General features: G+C 37.1%; 1 protein-coding gene across 1 annotated transcript; it reads right to left on the bottom strand.

Annotated features, from left to right (window-relative positions):
• Positions 1 to 908: 908 nt before the first annotated feature.
• On the bottom strand, positions 909 to 17,996 carry LOC119778793 (non-compact myelin associated protein). The gene is made up of 4 exons (XM_038278173.1): positions 17,736 to 17,996; positions 4,359 to 4,462; positions 3,885 to 3,969; positions 909 to 1,957 (listed from the first exon to the last, which is right to left on the bottom strand). Exons 2-4 carry the CDS (start codon positions 4,447 to 4,449, stop codon positions 1,684 to 1,686), a joined length of 450 nt encoding a protein of 149 aa, XP_038134101.1. The 5' UTR covers positions 4,450 to 4,462; positions 17,736 to 17,996; the 3' UTR covers positions 909 to 1,683.
• Positions 17,997 to 22,097: the final 4,101 nt, after the last annotated feature.

Below are 22,097 nucleotides of genomic sequence, written 5' to 3'. Positions count from 1 at the left end.
AACTTTATGACATTAATTTAGACAAAACATTTATTGTTTTTAGTCTTTTTCAGTTACTGATATAATTTATATCCCCTAAATCACTGACTATTGAACAGGACTCAGTCTCTAATATAATGAGGTAGATGGTTCCCTCGTAAATATTTGGTGCTATGCTTGGAGATTTCCAGTGTAGTATATATCACCCTTAATTATAGCATGTTAGCTGATTAGATAAGTGTTCAGTGATGTTGAGTTTAGGGCTGCATATTCTGTAATCCCAACTTCTACAGGTTTAAATAAGTCTCTGAAAAACCTTCAGAGTTAAAACTAACCTTTGTAGGCTAGTCTTTGCTCCTCAATAATAGAGATAGGATTATTCAAAACTTTATTGATTTCAAAGGAAAATTTAATCCAAAATCATATCAAATGATATATAGACACCTTAGGAGATCCTTTAAAATAATTTAGATAATTACCCAACAAATTAGGCTCTTTTATTATATCTAAAGTAACTTTTGAATATATAAACCTTTAAGCAGTATTTATATATTTATTATTAATCCTGAATTTCTTGATTAAAAAATTGTATATATGAAATTAACAGATATAACAGAAATGACAGTTTTATAAATATATTATATTTATATAATGTGTTTCTCTTAGTTAATTACTATTCCGAATCATCATGTATAATCAAGTATTATGTTTATAACTGATGTTGTATTGGCTTTTTGACGGAGTATCTTATATTTGCATATTTGACCTACTATATGAATAAATACCAACTAATATGAGGAGGAGAGTACCCCCAAAACATACAATTAAAGCTACTTTATCTATTTATTGATCCATCTTTAACCACCATTAGTATTTCCCAGTTTTCTATCTCCAGGGCAGATTGAGATGCTTTCAACAAGAAATACAAATTCAAACATAAAATATTGTAATTTTATTATAATCATAAGTCACAAAGAAAGACAAACAGATACAATAAAAAAAACACCCTAAGAGACAAGGAACAATGATATAAAGTGCAAAATACTTTCGTTTCAATTTCTTTCAGAATTCACATCAACGGGTTTTACTGACAGATGCTAAACAAAATAAAACCTAAACTAATCTGTGAGGAAAACACTAAGACAGAATTATGGGTAATAAATCCGGTTTAACACAATCAGTTATACTGCTAAATGTTGCACAATAAACTGTCATCTAGCATATTTATATTTCAGTTATTGAATTTAAAACTTCTCATAGACTGCCCCATTTGATGATGAAGATGTCTTTAAATAAACTTTTTCCAAACAAAAGTGGGGCTACTGACACTGGATAGGATCATGGATCCAAAAGTAGAGTTTAAAGAACTAAATCCTTCACACCAAACATTGTCTGTCATGGCAGCCATTATATTTCACTGCTTTATTTAAGTATGGTTTCTCAAATAAAAGGTGAGAACTCAAACATCAAAACATTTTTTTTCCAATCATCAGATTGTCTTTATGCTGTATCCTTCATAATCCAAGGCTCTTGAATGTGACACCATTTTGTTCATGATTCAGTCACCTGCAGCAGCTCAGCGGGTCCACACTGACAGAGAGAGATCATAGATTCCCACAGGTTTCAGTCAGCACAGATTGCGGTCTGGTCTGGAGATAAAGCATCAGTCAGTGTCTGCTTTCAGCCTGAACTGCAGTCTGTGTGCTATGTGTTGAATGGAGAGGGTGCGTCATGTATGGTGACCACAGTGGATTCGCTGTAGTCGCTGGTGGTGCTGAACTGGTCTATGTTGTTTCCCTCCACACTGCTGAGCTCCGCTCTGGGCAGCTGGAAGCCATTTTCTGAAGCCGGGTTGGAGTTGTTGATGCTGCCTGATATGGTGCTGAGAGGCACGCTGCCATTAACTGTGGACTGGGATAACTTTGGACGGGGTTTGGAGCCCGACCTGCCTCCTAGAAGTCTTGACTCATGTGTTCGCCTGGCCAGAAAGAGAGCAACACAAGACTAAATATCTTCTTTAACAAGGCCACCTGTTTTGATCGCTCATAATAATGTAAGAACACCAAGAATATGATCACAAAGATGACAAGTATATGTACATTTATTGAAATTTTATTCAAAAGACTAACGAAATTAGTGCATCTTTTTAAAGTAGAAGGAAAATAATAACACCTTTTAGATTTGTTTAAACCAAAAAAGGGATTGGTTATTTGTATTCAACTTCCTATGCTCTGAAACTCATAAATACAATTCAGCCCAACTAAATGCCTTCAGTCAGCACTGAATTAGTGAAGAGAGTCAACGTTTGTGAAGACACTACATTACAGTAGGTCCATGCTGCATTTATACACTAGCCTTGTAGGCTCTCGGTTGATAATGGATCTTTTTTATTACCAGGGCATGGAGTAAAAACAATGAATCTCAGCCCTCCATCCCCAAAAACCTCTGGAGCTAAATATGGGGCTTTTTATGAGTGTTGCGCTGATGCCATTCTTTGGCCCCAATACCGATACTCGATTCCTGGCTGTGCAGTATTGAAAGATACCATCTGTTTGAAATTGATGTGTGTGTGTATATATGAAGAACTGCATACTACTTGGATGTAACATAATTGCCATCATGGCTTTGTCAAGCTGCTGCCTACCTTTGTGAAGCAGAAAAAAGACAAAAAAAAAAGTGAATTGCCTACCTGGAATGGGTGACAATAGCTTAATTAACTTTTGGCTCTCGAAATGGTATCGGTGCCCTATTTGTCGGTACTCGCCGATACCGATCACAACCATTTTAGTGCAGTATCAGGGGCCCGCCCGATACTGGTAACGGTATCGGTGCAACACTACTTTTAATGTGCTAGAGTGGCCCACTGATCTATATTTATTCACTTGATTGCTGATAGGTCATTGGTAGTACACGGTGCGTTGAAGTCACCGGCCGCCATATTGGTACCCCCTAGTTAGACTGGTCGGAACGTAAACAATACATGCGCTACAGCGTCAAACAACAATGATGTTCTCATAAGACTTTTAAAATAAAGATGAATTAATCACTTTGACATGCATTTGATGTTTCATTGCATCAGTACACTACTGTCATTTATGGTAAAAAAAAAAATAGGCACATCACACTGCATATTCAGTATGAAGGCCATGAAGTCAATTAATCATTTTATATAACATATTACACAAATCCTTCACAACCAAAATACTGTGTTGATGGAACATGATAATATAGTCAGATATTAAGAATATTACACAGACACATAAACCCACACACCATCTGATGATGTGCCTAAAGTGATAAACGGATGATGTACATGTAATATACATGTATTGATTACATTATTATGGAAATTACATTACATTACAGGCATTTTTATGGCGCAAACCTCATTGAAATTGGGGAGTTCCAAGATGGCAGCTGGTGACTTCAGTTTTTTTTCAGTCTATCAGCAATCTAGCGAATAAATATAGATCTGTGGAGTGACCCAGTCCAAATCTGAATGAAAATATGTTGTAAGACTTGGCAGAGGAAGAAATTTCAACCTAGATAAGCAAAGTTGATGGAGACACTCAGTTTTTCCTTCCAATTCAAACATACTTTTCAGATGGTCTATCGCGTCAGTTACACTAAAGTATCTGGTTGTTACATTAAAAAGTGACAAAAGTTCAAGAGGTATTCATACTTTTCTAATGTGACCAAACGGATACACTTTGTTTATGTCTTTAATAGAGGTAATTTAAATGTTCTTCTGCATTATGTTAAAGAATTCAACAACAAAGAATCAAATTTTTTCACAGATGAAAAGCTGGAAAGCTTCAGCAGGCATCCCGTTCACCCTGAATGAATAAAAATAGACCCAGTATGCTATCATCAGGCCAATACAATATGAAGGAATGTCATCTCACCTGTTATATGTCTTCAGAATGATGAGAACAACGGCAAGAATTATAATGATGCCTATGACAATGACAGCAATCATAGCCCCAGAGCCTGCAAAGTAGACAGAGAGAGAAAGAGACATAAAAGTCTAGAAAGGCAGGTTATCTACCATCGCCTCACCACATGCTCTGTTTTGTTCACATTTTTTTTTCTATCTGTGGTGCAACTTTTTAAAAAGTCCTTCAGCAGTGTTGTAACATAGCAACGGCACATTCAGATAAACAAAATATGAGAAAAATGTTTTAATATATGCATGGGTGCCATTCTTGAACACACTGTCATAAACTGTGACGATACAAATTGTCTCTAAAGAGACATGATGGGTGTTTCCTCTAGGTTTTCTAATATCTGCAGAAAGAACAACGTGTTTTAGAATCTGTAACCAGAACTGCAAAGAGACAAAAACATAAACAAACACAAAGCATAATCTGGTTTCTTACTCTGGATAAGTATTTGTTCTCTAGACTTAGTCACAGACGTTGTGTTTGAAGGAACTGTAGTGATGGGCGCAGGTGAAGCAGATGAACTCATTTTCAGCAATAACCTGCAAGAAAAGAAATGTGATGATCTGCAACATCTTTGAGATATTAAAGCAATATATGTTAGGAACTTTGTAAAAGCTTTCTTTCACATAAAGACAAGAGCATTAGGAGGAGATTTTAGATTAATAAAAAAAGAAGAAAGAGACTAATATGTGGTATTGCATGAGTATTAACATTACATGCAAGGTAAGTTTATTTGTACAACTGCAAATCAAAAGCGAAAGGTATGAGGAAAAAAAACATTAGTAAAGGGAGAAACATTTTAATGACTGAAACATTATTGTTTATGTATGATATTTAAAACGAAAGCCCTACAAAACAGACAGTCATAGAATATTAAATGAACTGATAAGGTAATATTTGTTATGATAGACAGTTATAGGTTTCCATGGAGTTTGCTTCATAGGTTATACAAATATCAGCTAAACGCTTCCTCCACCTTGCTAATGCTTATGTAAAAATAAGTAAAAATCTCTCAAAATAAAAGTATTTTTGTTTAATTTGAGCAGGAAAATGCGTTGATCTGCTGACGGAATTAGTATTTTTTTCCCCTTAAAATTAGATAATTAGATATTCACTTGTAATAGAACAACTGAGTTGTTTGCTCTTACTTCAAATGCAAATTATCTTATTCTATTTGCAAAACCTGATCAATACAAAGAAAAACTCTAATTTTGAGAAAAATTATCTAATTTATATATATTTCTGTGCACCAGGAACTCTGTAAGCAGATCTCTAATGAAATATGGTTCATCCCTATAAAATATCCAAGGTCAAAGACTATTTAGTACCTTTAAAACCATCAATAATGCATTAAAGCCCTGATAGCGGGTCAGTGCAGTGATTAAAGGAGTGGGGTCATTGGATCCAATAACCTGGTCTTGGCCCGGCCTCTAATAGCAGCAGTTCGGATGAGCTGCAGCTGCCTGCTTGATTTCTTTTTTTACTAAAACCTATAATTTATCTATATGTTTTTAGCCGGATATATGGAAGTTAAAATTAAAGTGTGCTTTTCTCTTTCTCCTTATTCAATCTAATTCTAGATTTCTGATTTTTTTTTTATTATGCTTGGGACTAAAATTAAAAACTTGTGCAACATTCTACACTGAACCAAAGTCTGGCCCCTCCATTTATTATCGTTGAGGTCTTAATTGATAATTGAACATTCACATTTTGGATAAAAGAGGCATAAGAATAAAGCCTTGTAGAACCAACATGAATATTTAATAGATTTTTAATGATCAAATAACAAGAAGTAGTTCCAGTTTGCCAAATTAGATATGAACCTATCTTATCGAGCACCAGAAAACACAATCTTCTCTTTAAGTTTGTCAGTCATAATTTGTTGATCATTTATGATTTGTACAGAAAAAAAGCAAAATTGTTTTTTCTTGCATTAATATCATTGAACAAGAGCTCTTTAAACTGAAATGCTGATATCAAGCTGCTTTATTTCAGACTTAAAACCACTGGTTGATGCCCAAGGAGGAACCATCAAGTTTTCAGCCTTAAATATTAATTGTTCATACTCACATTTAAATGGAGAATCTATATACAGTAACTTGGATTTTAAATGCAAAAGTTCAAAGTTCAGTGCCACACAACTCAAAAAAATAAATGCCTCAAAACTGAAAGAATAATAAAAAAAAATGATTTAGAAATAAAATTTTGTGGAGCTATATTTTTAAACTTATAATAGAGACTAAAAATCTTATAAAATGAGGCTCCATTTCCATCCAATCACATTTTCAAAAACATCAGTTATATATTGTGCAATTGAAAGATGTCTTGTTAACTAGTGAACGCATTTACAAAGCATTTTACAAAGTAACAGCTTGATCTTTTACAGAGAATGATTATTTCTCTGTCTTATTTATTTTGTATGTGTGTTGTGTCCAGTGTTGAGTTCAATATGTTTTATACAGACATCAAAAGAAAGTAGAAACATTGTGCCTAACCATCACCATGGCACATTTCTAATGTTTTCCTAGGTTTCTTAGCACTGTTATAAAGTACAAAAGATATGAGGCCAGTAGAGAGAAAAGCTGCAAATAAAGATAAAACTATAGCCATAATGTTAAATTATTAAGCAATTAAGATTTTGATAAGCAGGCTTTAAATACATCAACATTTTAGCAAATCATAATGTTTTACATTGTACTATTCAAGGAACATCTCTGTGAGTTTAAATTGTTGTTGATATATACAATTTTGAGATCTTTCTATGAGGAAATCTAAGCCCTCTTGCAAGCTCCCTGCCTGCCTTGTGGGCCTCATAGTTCACCTCCACCATACGCAGGCTCCAGGGACCGAATATAAGAACTACAATAATAATCAAAGCTGTTTTCTAGAGTATTCACAAAAAAAATGCTTTAAGTAAAATGCAATGTTAAATTAACAAAAGTGGACTTAAGATAGAAATCTGATGGATATCACATTTGATTGAACCTCAGAGATGATTTCCAGCAATGATAGAAATAGCACTAATTCAAAATAAAAGACTGAATAGATTTAAAATGACCTTCAACTCAAACCTTCAAAAGTCCCAAGGCCCAACTGTTGGCAATGGACAAAACATAGAATAAAGCTGATTGTTGCAAACCAGGTTTCTTTCAAACATGTTTGTTTAAAATTTCATTTAAATAAAGTATAAAATGGTTTTGTAGGTTGGAGACAATAGGACATTGGGATGTTTGGCCGAATACTATTAGGTACATTTTACTAAAACTGCTACTTTGTCTATTGGTATAAATGCTTCAGTGGCCATGCATAAATGTTTTACTAAACTGAATTTTAAATCTGAGTTTCTATTTTCCATCATGCAGGATGTATATGATCTGTTTTTTCTCCCTTTTTCCATCTGCAGTTCCACCCTTTGAGCAAAACAGATCCAAGACAATAGTTCAGGATAATAGGAAAGCACTGTACAGAGGATCATTACACAAAGGAAGAGCGGCAGGAACAGAAGGTAAAAGACATGCAGTGAATTTAGGGTAGACATGCGTAAGTGTCACTGAGGTAATTATATACAGCAGATTGAAATGGAGGACAAGATGGTGTGAAATTAGAGGTAATCATGACGCAAATGCAGGGATTATGATATATGGGACAGTAAAGGAAAAGAAAAAAGAAACATGCCTTGTTTTCTGTCCTCTTTTTGGCCTAACAATGACAAAACGGAAAGCCATATTTCATTTTCCTTGACCTCAGAGCGGATTTCAGATCTCAATCTAATCTAATGTTATGCGTCATGCAGAGATCCTCTGTTATCCTGGAGAATCCCTGATACCGTTGAGGAAACAAGCTGCACACAGCCGTAGCTCAGGGCTGTCCCTGCAAACGATACCTTTAAGACTGGAGACAATTGCTTCCTCGGAGTTTGCAACTCATACAAACTTCTTTAAAAAAAAAAAAAATTACAACTGTCTCTTACTGTCTAGACTTAAAATAGCATCAAATATATTTACATTTTCTTTCTTGCAACCTTGAAACGGAACTAGTGTCATAATAGCATAAAAAAAGAATCATATCACATAATGTAACTGAAAAGTGGCCTAATATTACCGTCTGAGGGGTTTTGTCATGTCCCATTTCAATTTCACCGAATCCTTATTTAGAGGAAGCATTTCAGTAATTGTTCTAAATCACGGTTAATTGAAGTGCTGGTAGGAGCGAGGCTGCAGTGCGTCAAATGAGACTAAATCACGGCAGCAGGTGGAACAGGTGGCTCGCCCAATTTGCATTGGCAATAAAAAGATGTGAATCCCAGCATGTGGAAACTGAAGGAACACACATGAACCCAGTCTGCTGCTGTCTTTCCTCTCTAAATCTGATCCATCCACCTGTGTGCGAATTGCAGTCAAATTAACTGGAATTTATGCAAAACCTTTCAATTCAAAACACTTGAAAAGATTTGACTGAATTGTATAAACTGGTAAACTAAAGATATTAACTAAAAGGAGGTTTGGGGTTGCTGTTTTAATGAAGGGAAATGTTTTATTTCTTTTATTGATTCCAATTTAATCTGATCCACCCATTCACCTTAGAATAAAAATGAATTGAAAACTCTCTTCTAATATATTCTCCTCCTGTTTTTGACATCAGAACTACAACTTCTCGACTGTAAAACCTTTTTATAAACCTAAAACCTTGATCAGCTGTTATTTTTTAAATGTAAATCCAGAAGAAAAAAAAATCCCTTACTACTGTAAGTAGTTTCTTAAGTCAAATACTTTATTTGATAAAATGATTAAAAAAAAACATTGATTTTATGTAAATAAAGAAAAAAAAATCTTAATTATATTAATTGCTGATGCCTTGGGGGCTTTTAAACAATACAATTAATACATTTCTGGATTTGTATATCCTTGATAAAAAACATTGTTTGTAGAATTTGTGTTTTTATCCTTCAGACAATGGTAGACATCGAGCCTGATTTATCTTTTTGTTCGTTCACATCATATAGCAGATGCTACAGAATAAATAACTATCATCTATCCACCTATAATTTGCTTGCTATACACAGTACACAATTATAATTATGAATGTACGGTTATAACTAGATGATTAAAAAAGTATTTCTTAGTTTGTAAACAGCAGAAGGATGAGAAGCGCTTATATGGAAACTGCAGTGGCTCCTACAGGTTAAACAGTGAGAGTTTACAAGCCTTGCATGTCCTGGATACAATTTGCTTTTGTATTTATTTATTTTTTATAATTTATGACCCAAAACTGTGGAAGCGATAATAAAACCTGACTGACATGAAAATTGAGAAGTAGGAGGTTAGATCCCTCTGGTTATTTGACAGATTGTTATCTTTTATTACCTGGTGATGACAAACTCATGGGGCTAATTTCAGATATGTCTGTGTACTGAACATGTTATACAGTTTCCTAATCACTGCTAAATATGGCATCATTGACTCTTCAAGTGTTGACACATTATTAAGCATAAAGGTTAATAAGGAGATCGATAACATTTACTCTTTACAGTGCTGACAGCTCCAGATAAGTGATCGGGAGCAAAGTTGGAAACACAGCCGCTCTGGTGACAATAAAAACCCTAAAACCTAAAAAAAAAAAAACATTCATTGTTTCACTGATCTAAAAAAAAAAAAAGCTTTATCTCAGATTTCATGTTAATGCCTTCTTAAAATAAAAGACAGATATGAAATTCCTGATGCATCTTGGTTCTGTTACTAACGGTTGCTAAAAGTCCTGATGTAGGAATTAAAACAAAGGAACCATTCTGTTTTTGCAGTTGGTAGTTTCAATCTGATCTATTATAGTTCCTAAAAATTAAGACAGTAAATTAGACTTTAGGAAAATACAGCCGCATTTTGCATATTCCTTAAATACTAACTTTTCTACCACAGTCCTCTTTTGAAGAACTTCCTTCTATTCACATCTTTTTCTTATTCCTCTCTTCCAGGGCAAACTTGAACCTATCAAGTTTCAGGCAGAAACTCTCATATCCTAGCTTCTCTTCATTGGCTTCCTTTTAAATCCAGAATAAAATATAAAATCCTCCTTCTCACATTTAAAGCCTTAAATGGCCAAGCTCCATCTTATATCAGAGATCTGATTGTTCCTTATGTTCCTAACAGAGCACTTTGCTCTCAATCTGCGGGTTTACTAGTGGTTCCTAGAATTTCTAAAAGTAGAATGAGAGGCAGATCTTTTATTTATCAGGCTCCTCTCCTGTGGAACCAACTACCAGTTTTAGTCCGTGAGGCAGACACCCTGTCTACTTTTAAGGCTAGGCTTAAAACTTTCCTTTTTGATAAAGCTTATAGTTAGAGTGGCTCAGGTTATCCTGAGCTATCTCTATAGTTATGCTGCTATAGGCTTAGACTGCTGGAGGACACAGGGACCCCCATTTCATTATTCTGCTTCGTTCTATCTCTATTCTCCCACTCTGCAGAATCTGTTAGTTTAATCTCTAACGTTATGCTCTCTCTGCTTTTTTTCATAGTAGCCTCGCCTCGTCTGTTTCAGTTTGGCTGTGACTCCACCCTGGAGAGAAATATCAGCTGTGCTGCTGCCATCAACACCTTTGTTTATACAGGTGCTGGTCATAAAATTAGAATATCATGAAAAAGTAGATTGATTTCAGTAATTCCATTTAAAAAGTGAAACTTGTATATTATATTCATACATTACATACAAACTCATATATTTCAGATGTTTATTTTGTTTAATTTTGATGATTACAAATGACAACAAATGAAAATCTCAAATTCATCATATCAGAAAATTAGAATATTGTGAAAAGGTTCAAAATTGATGGCCCCTGGTGCCACACTCTAATCAGCTAATTAACTCAAACCACCTGCAAAAGCCTTTAAATGGTCTTTCAGTCTAGTTCTATAGGCTACACAATCATGGGGAAGACTGCTGACTTGACAGTTGTCCAAAAGACGACCATCGACACCTTGCACAAGGAGGGCAAGACACAAAAGGTCATCGCTAAAGAGGCTGGCTGTTCACAGAGCTCAGTGTCCAAGCACATTAATAGAGAGGCGAAGGGAAGGAAAAGATGTGGTCGAAAAAAGTGTACAAGCAAGAGAGATAACCGCACCCTGGAGAGGATTGTGAAACAAAACCCATTCAAAAATGTGGGGGAGATTCACAAAGAGTGGACTGCAGCTGGAGTGAGTGCTTCAAGAACCACCACACACAGACGTATGAAAGACATGGGTTTCTGCTGTCGCATTCCTTGTGTCAAGCCACTCTTGAACCACAGACAGCGTCAGAAGCGTCTTGCCTGGGCTAAAGAGAAACAGGACTGGACTGCTGGTGAGTGGTCCAAAGTCATGTTCTCTGATGAAAGTAAATTTTGCATTTCCTTTGGAAATCAAAGTCCCAGAGTCTGGAGGAAAAGAAGAGAGGCACTTCATCCACGTTGCTTGAAGTCCAGTGTAAAGTTTCCACAGTCAGTGATGGTTTGGGGTGCCATGTCATCTGCTGGTGTTGGTCCATTGTGTTTTCTGAGGTCCAGGGTCAACGCAGCCACATACCAGGAAGTTTTAGAGCACTTCATGCTTCCTGCAGCTGACCAACTTTTTGGAGATGCAGATTTCATTTTCCAACAGGACTTGGCACCTGCACACAGTGCCAAAGCTACCAGTACCTGGTTGAAGGACCATGGTATCCCTGTTCTTAATTGGCCAGCAAACTCTCCTGACCTTAACCCCATAAAAAATCTATGGGGTATTGTGAAGAAGAAGATGCAATACACCAGACCCAACAATTCAGAAGAGCTAAAAGCCACTATTAGAGCAACCTGGGCTATCATAACACCTGAGCAGTGCCACAGACTGATCGACTCCATGCCACGCCGCATTGCTGCAGTAATACAGGCCAAAGGAGGCCCAACTAAATACTGAGTGCTGTACATGCTCATACTTTTCATGTTCATACTTTTCAGTTGGCCAACATTTCTATAAATCCTTTGTTTTTATTGGTCTTCAGTAATATTCTAATTTTCTGATATGATGAATTTGAGATTTTCATTTGTTGTCATTTGTAATCATCAAAATTAAACAAAATAAACATCTGAAATATATGAGTTTGTATGTAATGTATGAATATAATATACAAGTTTCACTTTTTAAATGGAATTACTGAAATCAATCTACTTTTTCATGATATTCTAATTTTATGACCAGCACCTGTAGATGTTGGATATTGGCCCTTTTTTCCAGTGTAGTCCTGTTTCTCTGACTGCGACTAACTGGATGTTCTCTCTTCATCCTCTGACATGGGAGTTGGCTCGAAGCTCGTCTGCCTGGCTGTGTGTTTCTTGGACGGGGCCGCCTTTTACAGTTGCTTTTTGTATCTCTGCTTCTGTCTCCTTGAACCCCAGTCAGCCTTGGCAAATGGCCGCTCACACTGAGCCTGGTTCTGCTGGAGGTTTCTTCCTGTTAAAAGGGAGTTTTTCCTCTCCACTGTCGCTACAAGCATGCTTAGTGTGAGGGATTGTAGTTGAGTCAATGAGTTGATGGAATCAACTTGTTTTCTTTAGATAGAAAACTTTGAATCAATTTCATTGTATGATCTGGTGAACTGTAAAGTGCTGCTATAGAAATAGCTGAATTGAATTGAAAGGTGATGAGCTACTTTATCTCTTTCAGCCAACTTTTTATGGTGAAGAAGAAAAAGAGCCACCTTCTTTCAGATCTTAAGATGGTTCTGCTTAGGTCTGCCGTGAAGATGCATGGAAAAGATTTACTTTGATAGGCCCACCATGCAGCCGATCAGATACAAAGGCAGACGGATGGCTCATACCATTTATGTGAAACAAGGACCCTGGGTCTCCAGAGTTAGTGATTAGAGCTCAGAAGGCTGGCACACAAAGTAAGCATCTGGCTGGATTGCTATGATATTTCAGACTGCAGAGAGCTCAGAATTTGAGAAAAGTAAATTAACCATTTCTGTTTATTTACTTAAAGGCTTAGTTAAAATGGAAAAAAAGTAGTAATACATTTTGTAATAAAAGAGGCCCAAAAGTAAGTTCTTGATTAAAAATGCAAGATTGGAAATACAAACTATTAACAAGGCTCTCAGGCACACTGAAGATGATGAGTCTGGGAGCTGAGCCAACACAAATGGATCTTTCAGAGAAGCCAAACTTTTAGTTTCCATGTTATCTTTATTGGTTTTGCTCTGATCCTCTTGTCAAGAGTAGTTAAAGTATTTCCTTCTCTCTTACATCACTCCATGACTTTTGTATATAACCACCAATTAACTTAAAGCACATGCTTCGTAATTATGTCAAAGCCGGCTTTAATGATAAGAGCTCCATGTAAAAAGACATCTTGCTTAATTCGAACAAATCTGTGGTCCTTAAATTTTAAAAAGTATTCCATCTTTGCACAATCACCTTAAGGTGTTACCTTATCGGACGACAGTGGAAAATGCCCTCCCCACCGACGACAAAATCCTAGAGGATCAACAGCGTCTCGCTACAAACACTGACAGCTAAAATGCTGATTGTATGCATCCCTACTGGGTGTCTCCAGTCCAGCCTCTTATCTAGATGGACATCCAGGATTTTTGACTCCTCCACCACCTCCACTTCTTCTTCTCCCATGAAGATTATGGTGTTTGTTACAGTCATCTCCTTTGTCTTGCTAGTATTCAAGATAAAAGGATTCTTCCTACGCTATGCCACAATGTAGACCACGAGCTCTCTGTACTCAACGTCTGGGGGAGTGATCTGAGTATTTCAGTGTATTCTGAATATTTCTGGGAATTAATGATGAGTGTGTCCTGTAGTACTTTGGACCTGCTGCAGTCTCACCAGCTGTGGTTGGTTTATCAGGCAGTGTTTGATCAGGATGTTTGTGGAGGCATGCCTCTGTATCATCTGGAGTTCCTTCCACGTATGATTTCTCCAAGTTGTGCTGAAGGCTCTTCCAGAGGCTGCCTGACTGCTTCTCTGGTTAATGCTCTTAAAGCCATGTCTTGCTAGGTTAGCAGTTAAGTCATTATTTTTCTATTTTCAAGTGATGGATTGAATTGATTGCTGTCAGAACTTCAAATGGAATTGCTTCATAAGCAATCTCCACTTTAGACTTCTCCAAAACGGTCTCTCTGGGCGTACTGCTGTGTTCCTTAATCTGCATGTTGTTCAATAATGTACTTTAACGAACCTCAGAGGCCTTTGAAAAACAGATGGATTTATGCTGAGATTAACATACCAGCTGATGGACTCTATTTCTAATCTGGTAATGTTACTGTTGATAACATAACTTAATAAAATGTAAAAGGAAAAACTCTTGTAATAACAAGCTGCATGACAAAATGCATTCACTCTGGTATTTCAGCTTCATATACAAAACATTTCATAAATATAGCAGATTCCTTGGAAGGAGAAGCACCTCCTTTTCACCCGTTAAACAAAATCACATGTAACTAACTTCAATGCCACTCCCTATCACACTGTTGCTCCATAATAACTCAACTATGTTCGCTCATCACTGACCAGTTACTACACCCTACGTAGTTTGAGAAATGCTGGTTAAAGGGTTGCTTAATAGGCGTTGTGAGTTCATGAGGTTTATCACTATCATAACCAGAGCTTTATATATTAGATCCCAAATATATAATTTTTATATTTATTTACATTTCTTTATTATTTGTAACTGATCAGGTCATGCAGGTTCTGCTGCAAAATTGAGTTAATTGATTTCCAATTTATTACTGTCTATTTCTCTTTCCGCAACCTGCAGCTATTCCCAAATGCTACAATTCAATATCCTCTTATCCACCATGGGTAAACAAATCATGTGCCCTTTTTTTTCCAGACTGAAGGTTCAATGCTGAACAGGAACTCTTCAGTTTCCTCTTTTCTTTGTACTGGAGGAAGAACAGGTGAAGCTGAAGCGCAGTTTGGCTTTGCTCCCTACTGAACTGTAAATACAGCAGTCCCCGGCGTACGTAAACACAATCAAAGTGTGACCTTTACCAGATTTTGCCCGGTGTCAATATTTGAGAAGGTTAATTAGCAGCCTTGGGAGAGCAGATATGAAATTTGAGTCTAAAGAAGTGGACCTTCCACTTCATTTGTTTTCCAGCTGAGAAGAGATTTAAATTTGACAGTTATTGATCCAAATCAGTCATCAAGGGATCAACAGGATGATGTAAGTGAAAAGCAACATGCTGTCACGCATAGGTGTCTGAAGAACTGATACAAATAACCACATTCATAGTTAAAGCTTAGATATACGCTCTCAAACTTTAAGGTGACAAACATAAGAGTACTGTTTTGTCTAAGTCGGTTGTTGTTTTTGATGCAGAACTTTGAAGCAACAATGCTTCGTTCCTGGAATACTTGTTAAACTCCATGTATCTCACATAAAAAATGAAATCCACTGCAAAGAAAATGCAGGAAGATGAATCTATACTGAGCTTAATATGAACCTTTTCTTTGACAGCTTCCCACCTCCCAGCATATGGCGCTGTTATGAAAAGAGCAATAGATGACTAAAGCCAAGAAAAAGCACTTGAGAGCCGTCGGGTAAACAAGATGTTATTCCAGTGATTCCTTCTAAAGCATGGTTTTGATTTTACACCTATCAGGCTTTTTAAAACGTTACACCGAGAGCGTCTAAAACAGCCTGATGGGTGTAAAAAAAAAAAAAAAAGGAAAGGAAAAAGGAATAGAAGAACAGTTTAAAGAGATTAACGGACAAAATGTTAGAAATGACTACTGGTCATCTAACCAGGATCTTTGTTTGGGACTTTGGGATTAACAGATCTATGCACAAGTCAGCCATCAGAGCTGGAGGTCTGTTAAAAATTATCCTCCAAATGCTTTGATTAAATTCATAAGCAAATTAAACTCAGTGCTTATCTGAGTCGTGTGTGATAAAATAGGAAACTACACACAACTGAGACCTGTGTTTATAGTACCATGATTAAAAATGAAACTCTATGCTAGAATAAAATCAAACTGTCTTTTATGCATAGACTACAGATTACAAAAGTAAAAAAAAAAAAAAAAAAAAAAAATCTAATATGGCTTAAAATTTTCAATAATTAGGTAAAATGTACTTCTGTTTGGACAAGAATAGGCTTTTATATGATTTTAAATATTAAAATAACTTGATTTGTTTGTATTAAACCACAATTTCCTCTCAAATCATAGACATGCTAGACTACAAGTAATTTAAATAGAACTGATCTGACAACATCCATTCATCTATTTTTTCCCGCTTATTCCCCCAAGCTCGCGGTGGGGCTGACGCCTATCTCCGGCAGTCTACTCCGGCAATCTCTGGTGTACCCCAGAGAGGTGGGGTACACCCTGGACAGGTCACCAGTCTGTCACATAAAGACACACAACCATGCACTCACACATATTTATCATTGATTTTAGAGATGGCAGTTAACCTAACAGTTATGTTTTTAGACTGTGGGAGGAAGCCAGAGTACCCAGGGAGAACCCATGCATGCACAGAGAGAACATGCAAACTTCATGCAGAAAGACCCCGGGGAGGGTCGAACCTGGAACCTTCTTGCTGCAAGGCAACAGTGCTACAAACTGTGCCAGGTAGGCAAAGCAATCTTAAAGCGAAGCAGCAGATAAATAAAACAAAGTATTGACATTTATAGTTCTGGAGAGGTTCGGAAAGACATTTATGGACTTTTGTCTTCATCTGAGAGATGCAATCCAGAACCATAGATCACAGAGCTGCACCCCAAAAATCATTCCAAAGTCCATTGAGGAAAGTATTGTAGTGTCTCACAAAATCTAGTGTAGGACTAATGGGAATATCAGAGTGAAAATCACCATCCTGACAGTCAAATATAATATTTTATAAATAATATAAAAATGAGTGTTTGGGGCTGCCTTCCTGACTGAAGCCTTGAACCATTTTCAGTAATTGATACAACTTTGAATTCTGCTCTCTAGAAGAGAATCCTAAAGAAGAAGGTACGCTCATCATGTTGCAACATTGAGATCAGGTACATTGCCTACAGCAGAATGATCCTAAACGCTGGACCAAGTTCATCTCTGAGTGGCTAAGAGGAGCAAAAAGGGGATTTGAGGTGGCCTAGTCAAAGTTCAGACTTACGTCCAATTAAGGCATGACCTTTAATAAATAGTTTGTGCTTTAAAGCCCTTCTGCGAGGCAAATTAAAGCAGTTCAGCATTAAGGAATGGGACAATTGCTTGATAGTGAAAATCACTCCAAACACTTGATGTCAGGTACAACCATATATTGACTTTTCATCCAGCTCCATGTGCTTTGAGATTTTTTTCTCTTTAAAAACTAAATCCTCATCTAAAAAGGGAATTTTATTCTCCTCAGATCAGATCTTGCAATATGTTTCATGATCTAAAACCTAAAAGAATATCAAATACAGCAACAGCGGTAGAGATAAGTTAAAATGTAAAAACTTTTCACAGTAATTCTCTGTTAGCTGGTCCAGAATCTCTCAGGAGTTTTGAATATGTCCTGCAGGATCGCACCCCATTTTCCTACAGTGTTACTGACAGCTGATGACATGATAAATGTTACCGATAGGAAACATCAGTAAGAGATGTGTTTCCTGACAGAGATGAGGACCAAAATATCTCCTTCCCTAATTTACCTTTCTAAAGTCCTAACTGAATTAGAAAGTTGTTTTGATGTTAGCTATCTTATCACCAATCTGAACTATTTTTCTCCCACAGGTATAGTTATAACACACATAAATATCTGCATACAGCAAGTTTACAAAATCACAATGATGTAAACATTTAGAAACAGCTCCATTACCTACCCAATAGACTCTTCTGAGGTTTCAGCTCAAGCCCTTTCCAGATGGGCACTGAGCAGCATAGAAGCCCCCTCTGTCAGGTTTCTGAAGGAGGCATAGTCCACCTGTGGGGGCCTGGCAGATCCTAGAAGATATGATCAAAGGTAATACAGTAGCCGCTGAGAAGAAAGTAAAACAAATCCTGCTGTAATAAGACTTGGAGACCTAAAGAGTAGACTGTGAGGCTTAAAAACAAGGAGAGGTGTGTGCTGGTGTATAGTTTCAGTCAGTATTAAAGGAGGGAGGAGAGTGAAGGGGTAGAGGAGGAGGAGACTCCACGTTTGTTCTGCACCGACTGCTCCACGCCGTGAGAGGAACCATCTCAGCAGCTGGTTTTTCTGGTCCTTCCGCCCATAGGTGTGTCGAGGCCTCTGATCAAAACGAGGGAGGCACCTCCTGAGCTGCCTGCCTTAATCATAACCTCTAGAGTGTCACGATTGCATTTCACACAAAGGTGTGCATCATAGAGCAGAGTAAGGCCAGTGGCATTTCTGAAAACATAAAACCAGTAAATTTGCTTAGAAGCAACTTTATCAAACCCTCTGTGAATTATTTTATTATTCTCCCTTTATTGATTTCAAATTTTGTTTGGCAGAAAAGAAGTTTGGCCATAAAGAGTAGTAAATCTTCTTATCTTTGCAGCAACACCTTATGGATGGAGTTAAAAATTAACTATGTGAGCTACTTGTTCAGTGTATTGGGTGTGTTTTTAGAAAGAAATGCATCACTCCTCTTTTTTTTCTCTTTTATTCTTCTGCGAAACAATGAGCTCTATTTAGACACTCATTATGAAAGGTATTCCCTGCAAAGGAATCCCTCTTGCAATCCTCTCAGCTGCTTGGTTGTCTTTCGCCAAAACAGAGCTACTGAGACACCAGGATCAAGCTTCACCTTCCCTCCAGGGGCTGGGTGGAGCCCACCATCATAAAGCAAACCAGCATCGTACTTTTGGAAAAACAAAATGTTATAAGCTTCACTTGAGCAGACGTGCATTGTTCTAAATCCCATAACGTGCCGAGAGTGATGCAGATGACCCGCTTTTGTGTTCCCATGTTAGCCGTGCAGAAAATATTATGTGACCCCTAAAGGTAAAAAAGGAGGAGGTCAGATTTCACTGAGGTGAAAAATGATACAAAAAGGCATCCTGGGCAATGTGTTGGTCTCCATCCAGTGGAGGATGTGCAGCTGTTTTGTAGAAGTATAAAGATAAAGCAGGGAATAAGTCTTTAGGACTGTTTTCTGAAAAGCCTAGTCTGGAAGTAAGAATAAGAGCGATCCTTTGACCAAGAAAATATGTAATTTTCAGCTTTTAAAGGGACAGGGTATTACAATAAAGTCACCTCTGTCTTACAGAAATATATTTTTTGACTGTTCTCCCTGCTGTCCTGTGGAAAGAGACTTCGAAGCATTCGATGCAGGTCCAGCAACTTCCAGAACAGTTTTTTCCCCACTGCCATTAGACTGCTGAATATTGTGTAAAATTGGATAAAAAAAAAAAACCCTGAACATTGGAACTGTAACTAATATACAGTCGTATGTTTACATTATTACTGCTGCACTTTAAAAAAAATTTATTGAGAGCTGTACTTAACGAAATGTCTTTTTGTATACACTCTGTGTGTACAAAATGATTATAAAATCTGTCTAAATCTAAAGTGTTAATATTAGTCACAAAAGCAGTAATGTCCCATAAACTTTCCTGTTTTACAACTATACATTTACAAATGTCACGCATTTTACATAGATTGTATGAGCTAATCCAACAAAAAGGAACACAAAACTGTAAATAATCATACATGGTTACATATTTTCTTGAAACATTGAAATATGTAACAGTGTGCATGTGCATCCTGAGTCATTACTGTGTTGAAACACCTTATGCTGCTGAAATCGTGGCCCTTTCTGCTCTACAAAATAGTTTGTATAACAGTGAACTTTGAAAAAAAGCATCTAGGAACATCTGTGCACTTTCTTTCCATTGATTTTTATTTAGACATGGGTCTCAGCTTTTAAGTTTTAACCTATTAATTTGCTTAATATGCTTCCATTGGAGCTCTGACTACATGTTTAGGTGTATTGTACTTCTGGAAGGTAAACCTTTGCCTCAGTCTCAAGTTTTTTGCGTCCTTCAATTTCTTCCTGGATTCTCCCTGATGTAGCTTCATTCATTCATTAATCCATCCATACATCCTTCCTTCCTTCCTTCCTTCCTTCCTTCCTTCCTTCCTTCCTTCCTTCCTTCCTTCCTTCCTTCCTTCCTTCCTTCCTTCCTTCCTTCCTTCCTTAGCTGTAAAATGAACATTCATATCAAAAAGCCATGCAATTGGAGATTCTAATAGTAGAGTTTTAAGAAGAGACAATAATCCCAATGATTCATATTATTCATTGTATATTTTACATATAAGTATCTGCAAGTCCTGCAAACAAATAAACTGAAATAATAGGATGAAAATATAAAAAAAGTTAAATATCAAAAATAAAACCTGGAATAGCAGATGAGTTTAGTGCTACCCCCTTACAGTCCAAAAAATATTGTCAACCAAGGTATGCCAGTAATAAAATTCATACACCATATCTGTGCTTAGGGGTACCCAGCCTTCTCAATATTCCAGGCTCCATGATGGTGTCTAATTTTCAGTTGGCTGTTAATAGTAACTTAACTTATGTTAATATTAAAATCCATAACTTACTTTTATGTGTGCACAGACTCCCGCTCCCACATATGCAGTATTTGTGGCCTGGTTAGCCGCATAACATTTTGTATTTAAATTTGCACCTTTAGGTGCAAAAACTGCAGCCATGGTTAGTTTTAGCTTTTATAAATCACTTTGTTTGTGGTAAGAATTTACGTCTGCACATCATCCACCTCTTATATTCACAAAGCCATTCTACACACAATTCAAATTGCCCTATTACACAGGGTCTATTGCACATGTTTTTATACATGCACACCATTTGAGGATCAGGTCCATTGCATTCCTGTATGTATTTCAAACACTTTTGGTTCTGTCTTCTTTTTTCACTTGTTTTCTGTGCCCCCTACATGACCTGCAATAAACTGCAACCAGGATGTTTTTATGGCTTTTTGACAGATGCCAGATTTGTGCAGTACACAACTAGTAGACATATTCTCCCTATCCGACCAGAGGCTCTTTGTAGCTCTCCTAAGGTTTCCTTGGGTCTCTTGGCTCTTTTCACCCAACCTGTCAATTTAGATGGATGGATGGCTGTGTTTGGGTTTGTGTGCAGTCATGCCATAGTGTTTCTGTGTTGAGTTTCTATATTGCAGAGTGTTCTGGACCTTAATGATGCTGCCTGTTCTCTAAGAAACCCTGAGGTCATTACGTAGTATTGAATTTAACTAAGGAATAAGTGCTGGCTTAGTGTCTAGAAAGGACTGAGAGGCCAGAAGTCTGTTGGCCCAAAGACTGTCACTTTTGATCCCTGAGTAAAGCTCTCCAGGCCTGTAATCACTTGACTACTTCCCAAGGATGAGTGAAACGCAGAATACCAGTTTTATTAGGCTAATGTATAATTTCAATGAGAAAAAAAGTGATTATATTTTGATGTAAGAATACAGTGACTCACATAAGTATGCGAGTATCCCTTTAACTTGTCCACATTTTTTCACATTACAACCACAAACAAATATTGTAAGATATTATCTAAAAGACGAGCAAAAAATGTAAATACGTTAATAAAACAGAAAATATATATACAATATAGAACATTTGGTATGTTTATGTACACTCACCGGCCACTTTATTAGGTACACCTGTCCAACTGATCGTTAACACTTAATTTCTAAGCAGCCAATCACATGGCGGCAACTCAGTGCATTTAGGCATGTAGACATGGTCAAGACAATCTCCTGCAGTTCAAACCAAGCATCAGTATGGGGAAGAAAGGTGATTTGAGTGACTTTGAACGTGGCATGATTGTTGGTGCCAGAAGGGCTGGTCTGAGTATTTCAGAAACTGCTGATCTACTGGGATTTTCACGCACAACCATCTCTAGGGTTTACAGAGAATGGTCCGAAAAAGAAAAAACATCCAGTGACCGGCAGTTCTGGGGGCGGAAATGCCTTGTTGATGCCAGAGGTCAGAGGAGAATGGCCAGACTGGTTCGAGCTGATAGAAGGGCAACAGTGACTCAAATAACCACCCGTTACAACCAAGGTGGGCAGAAGAGCATCTCTGAACGCACAGTATGCCGAACTTTGAGGCAGATGGGCTACAGCAGCAGAAGACCACACCGGGTGCCACTCCTTTCAGCTATGAACAGGAAACTGAGGCTACAATTTGCACAAGCTCATCGAAATTGGAC

The sequence above is a fragment of the Cyprinodon tularosa genome, unplaced genomic scaffold (assembly GCF_016077235.1).
Source record: "Cyprinodon tularosa strain WSP-4 unplaced genomic scaffold, ASM1607723v1 ctg139, whole genome shotgun sequence".
Classification (NCBI taxonomy): domain Eukaryota; kingdom Metazoa; phylum Chordata; class Actinopteri; order Cyprinodontiformes; family Cyprinodontidae; genus Cyprinodon; species Cyprinodon tularosa.
The sequence above is the reverse complement of the archived record's forward strand: the minus strand, read 5'-3'. Positions and strand labels throughout refer to the sequence as shown.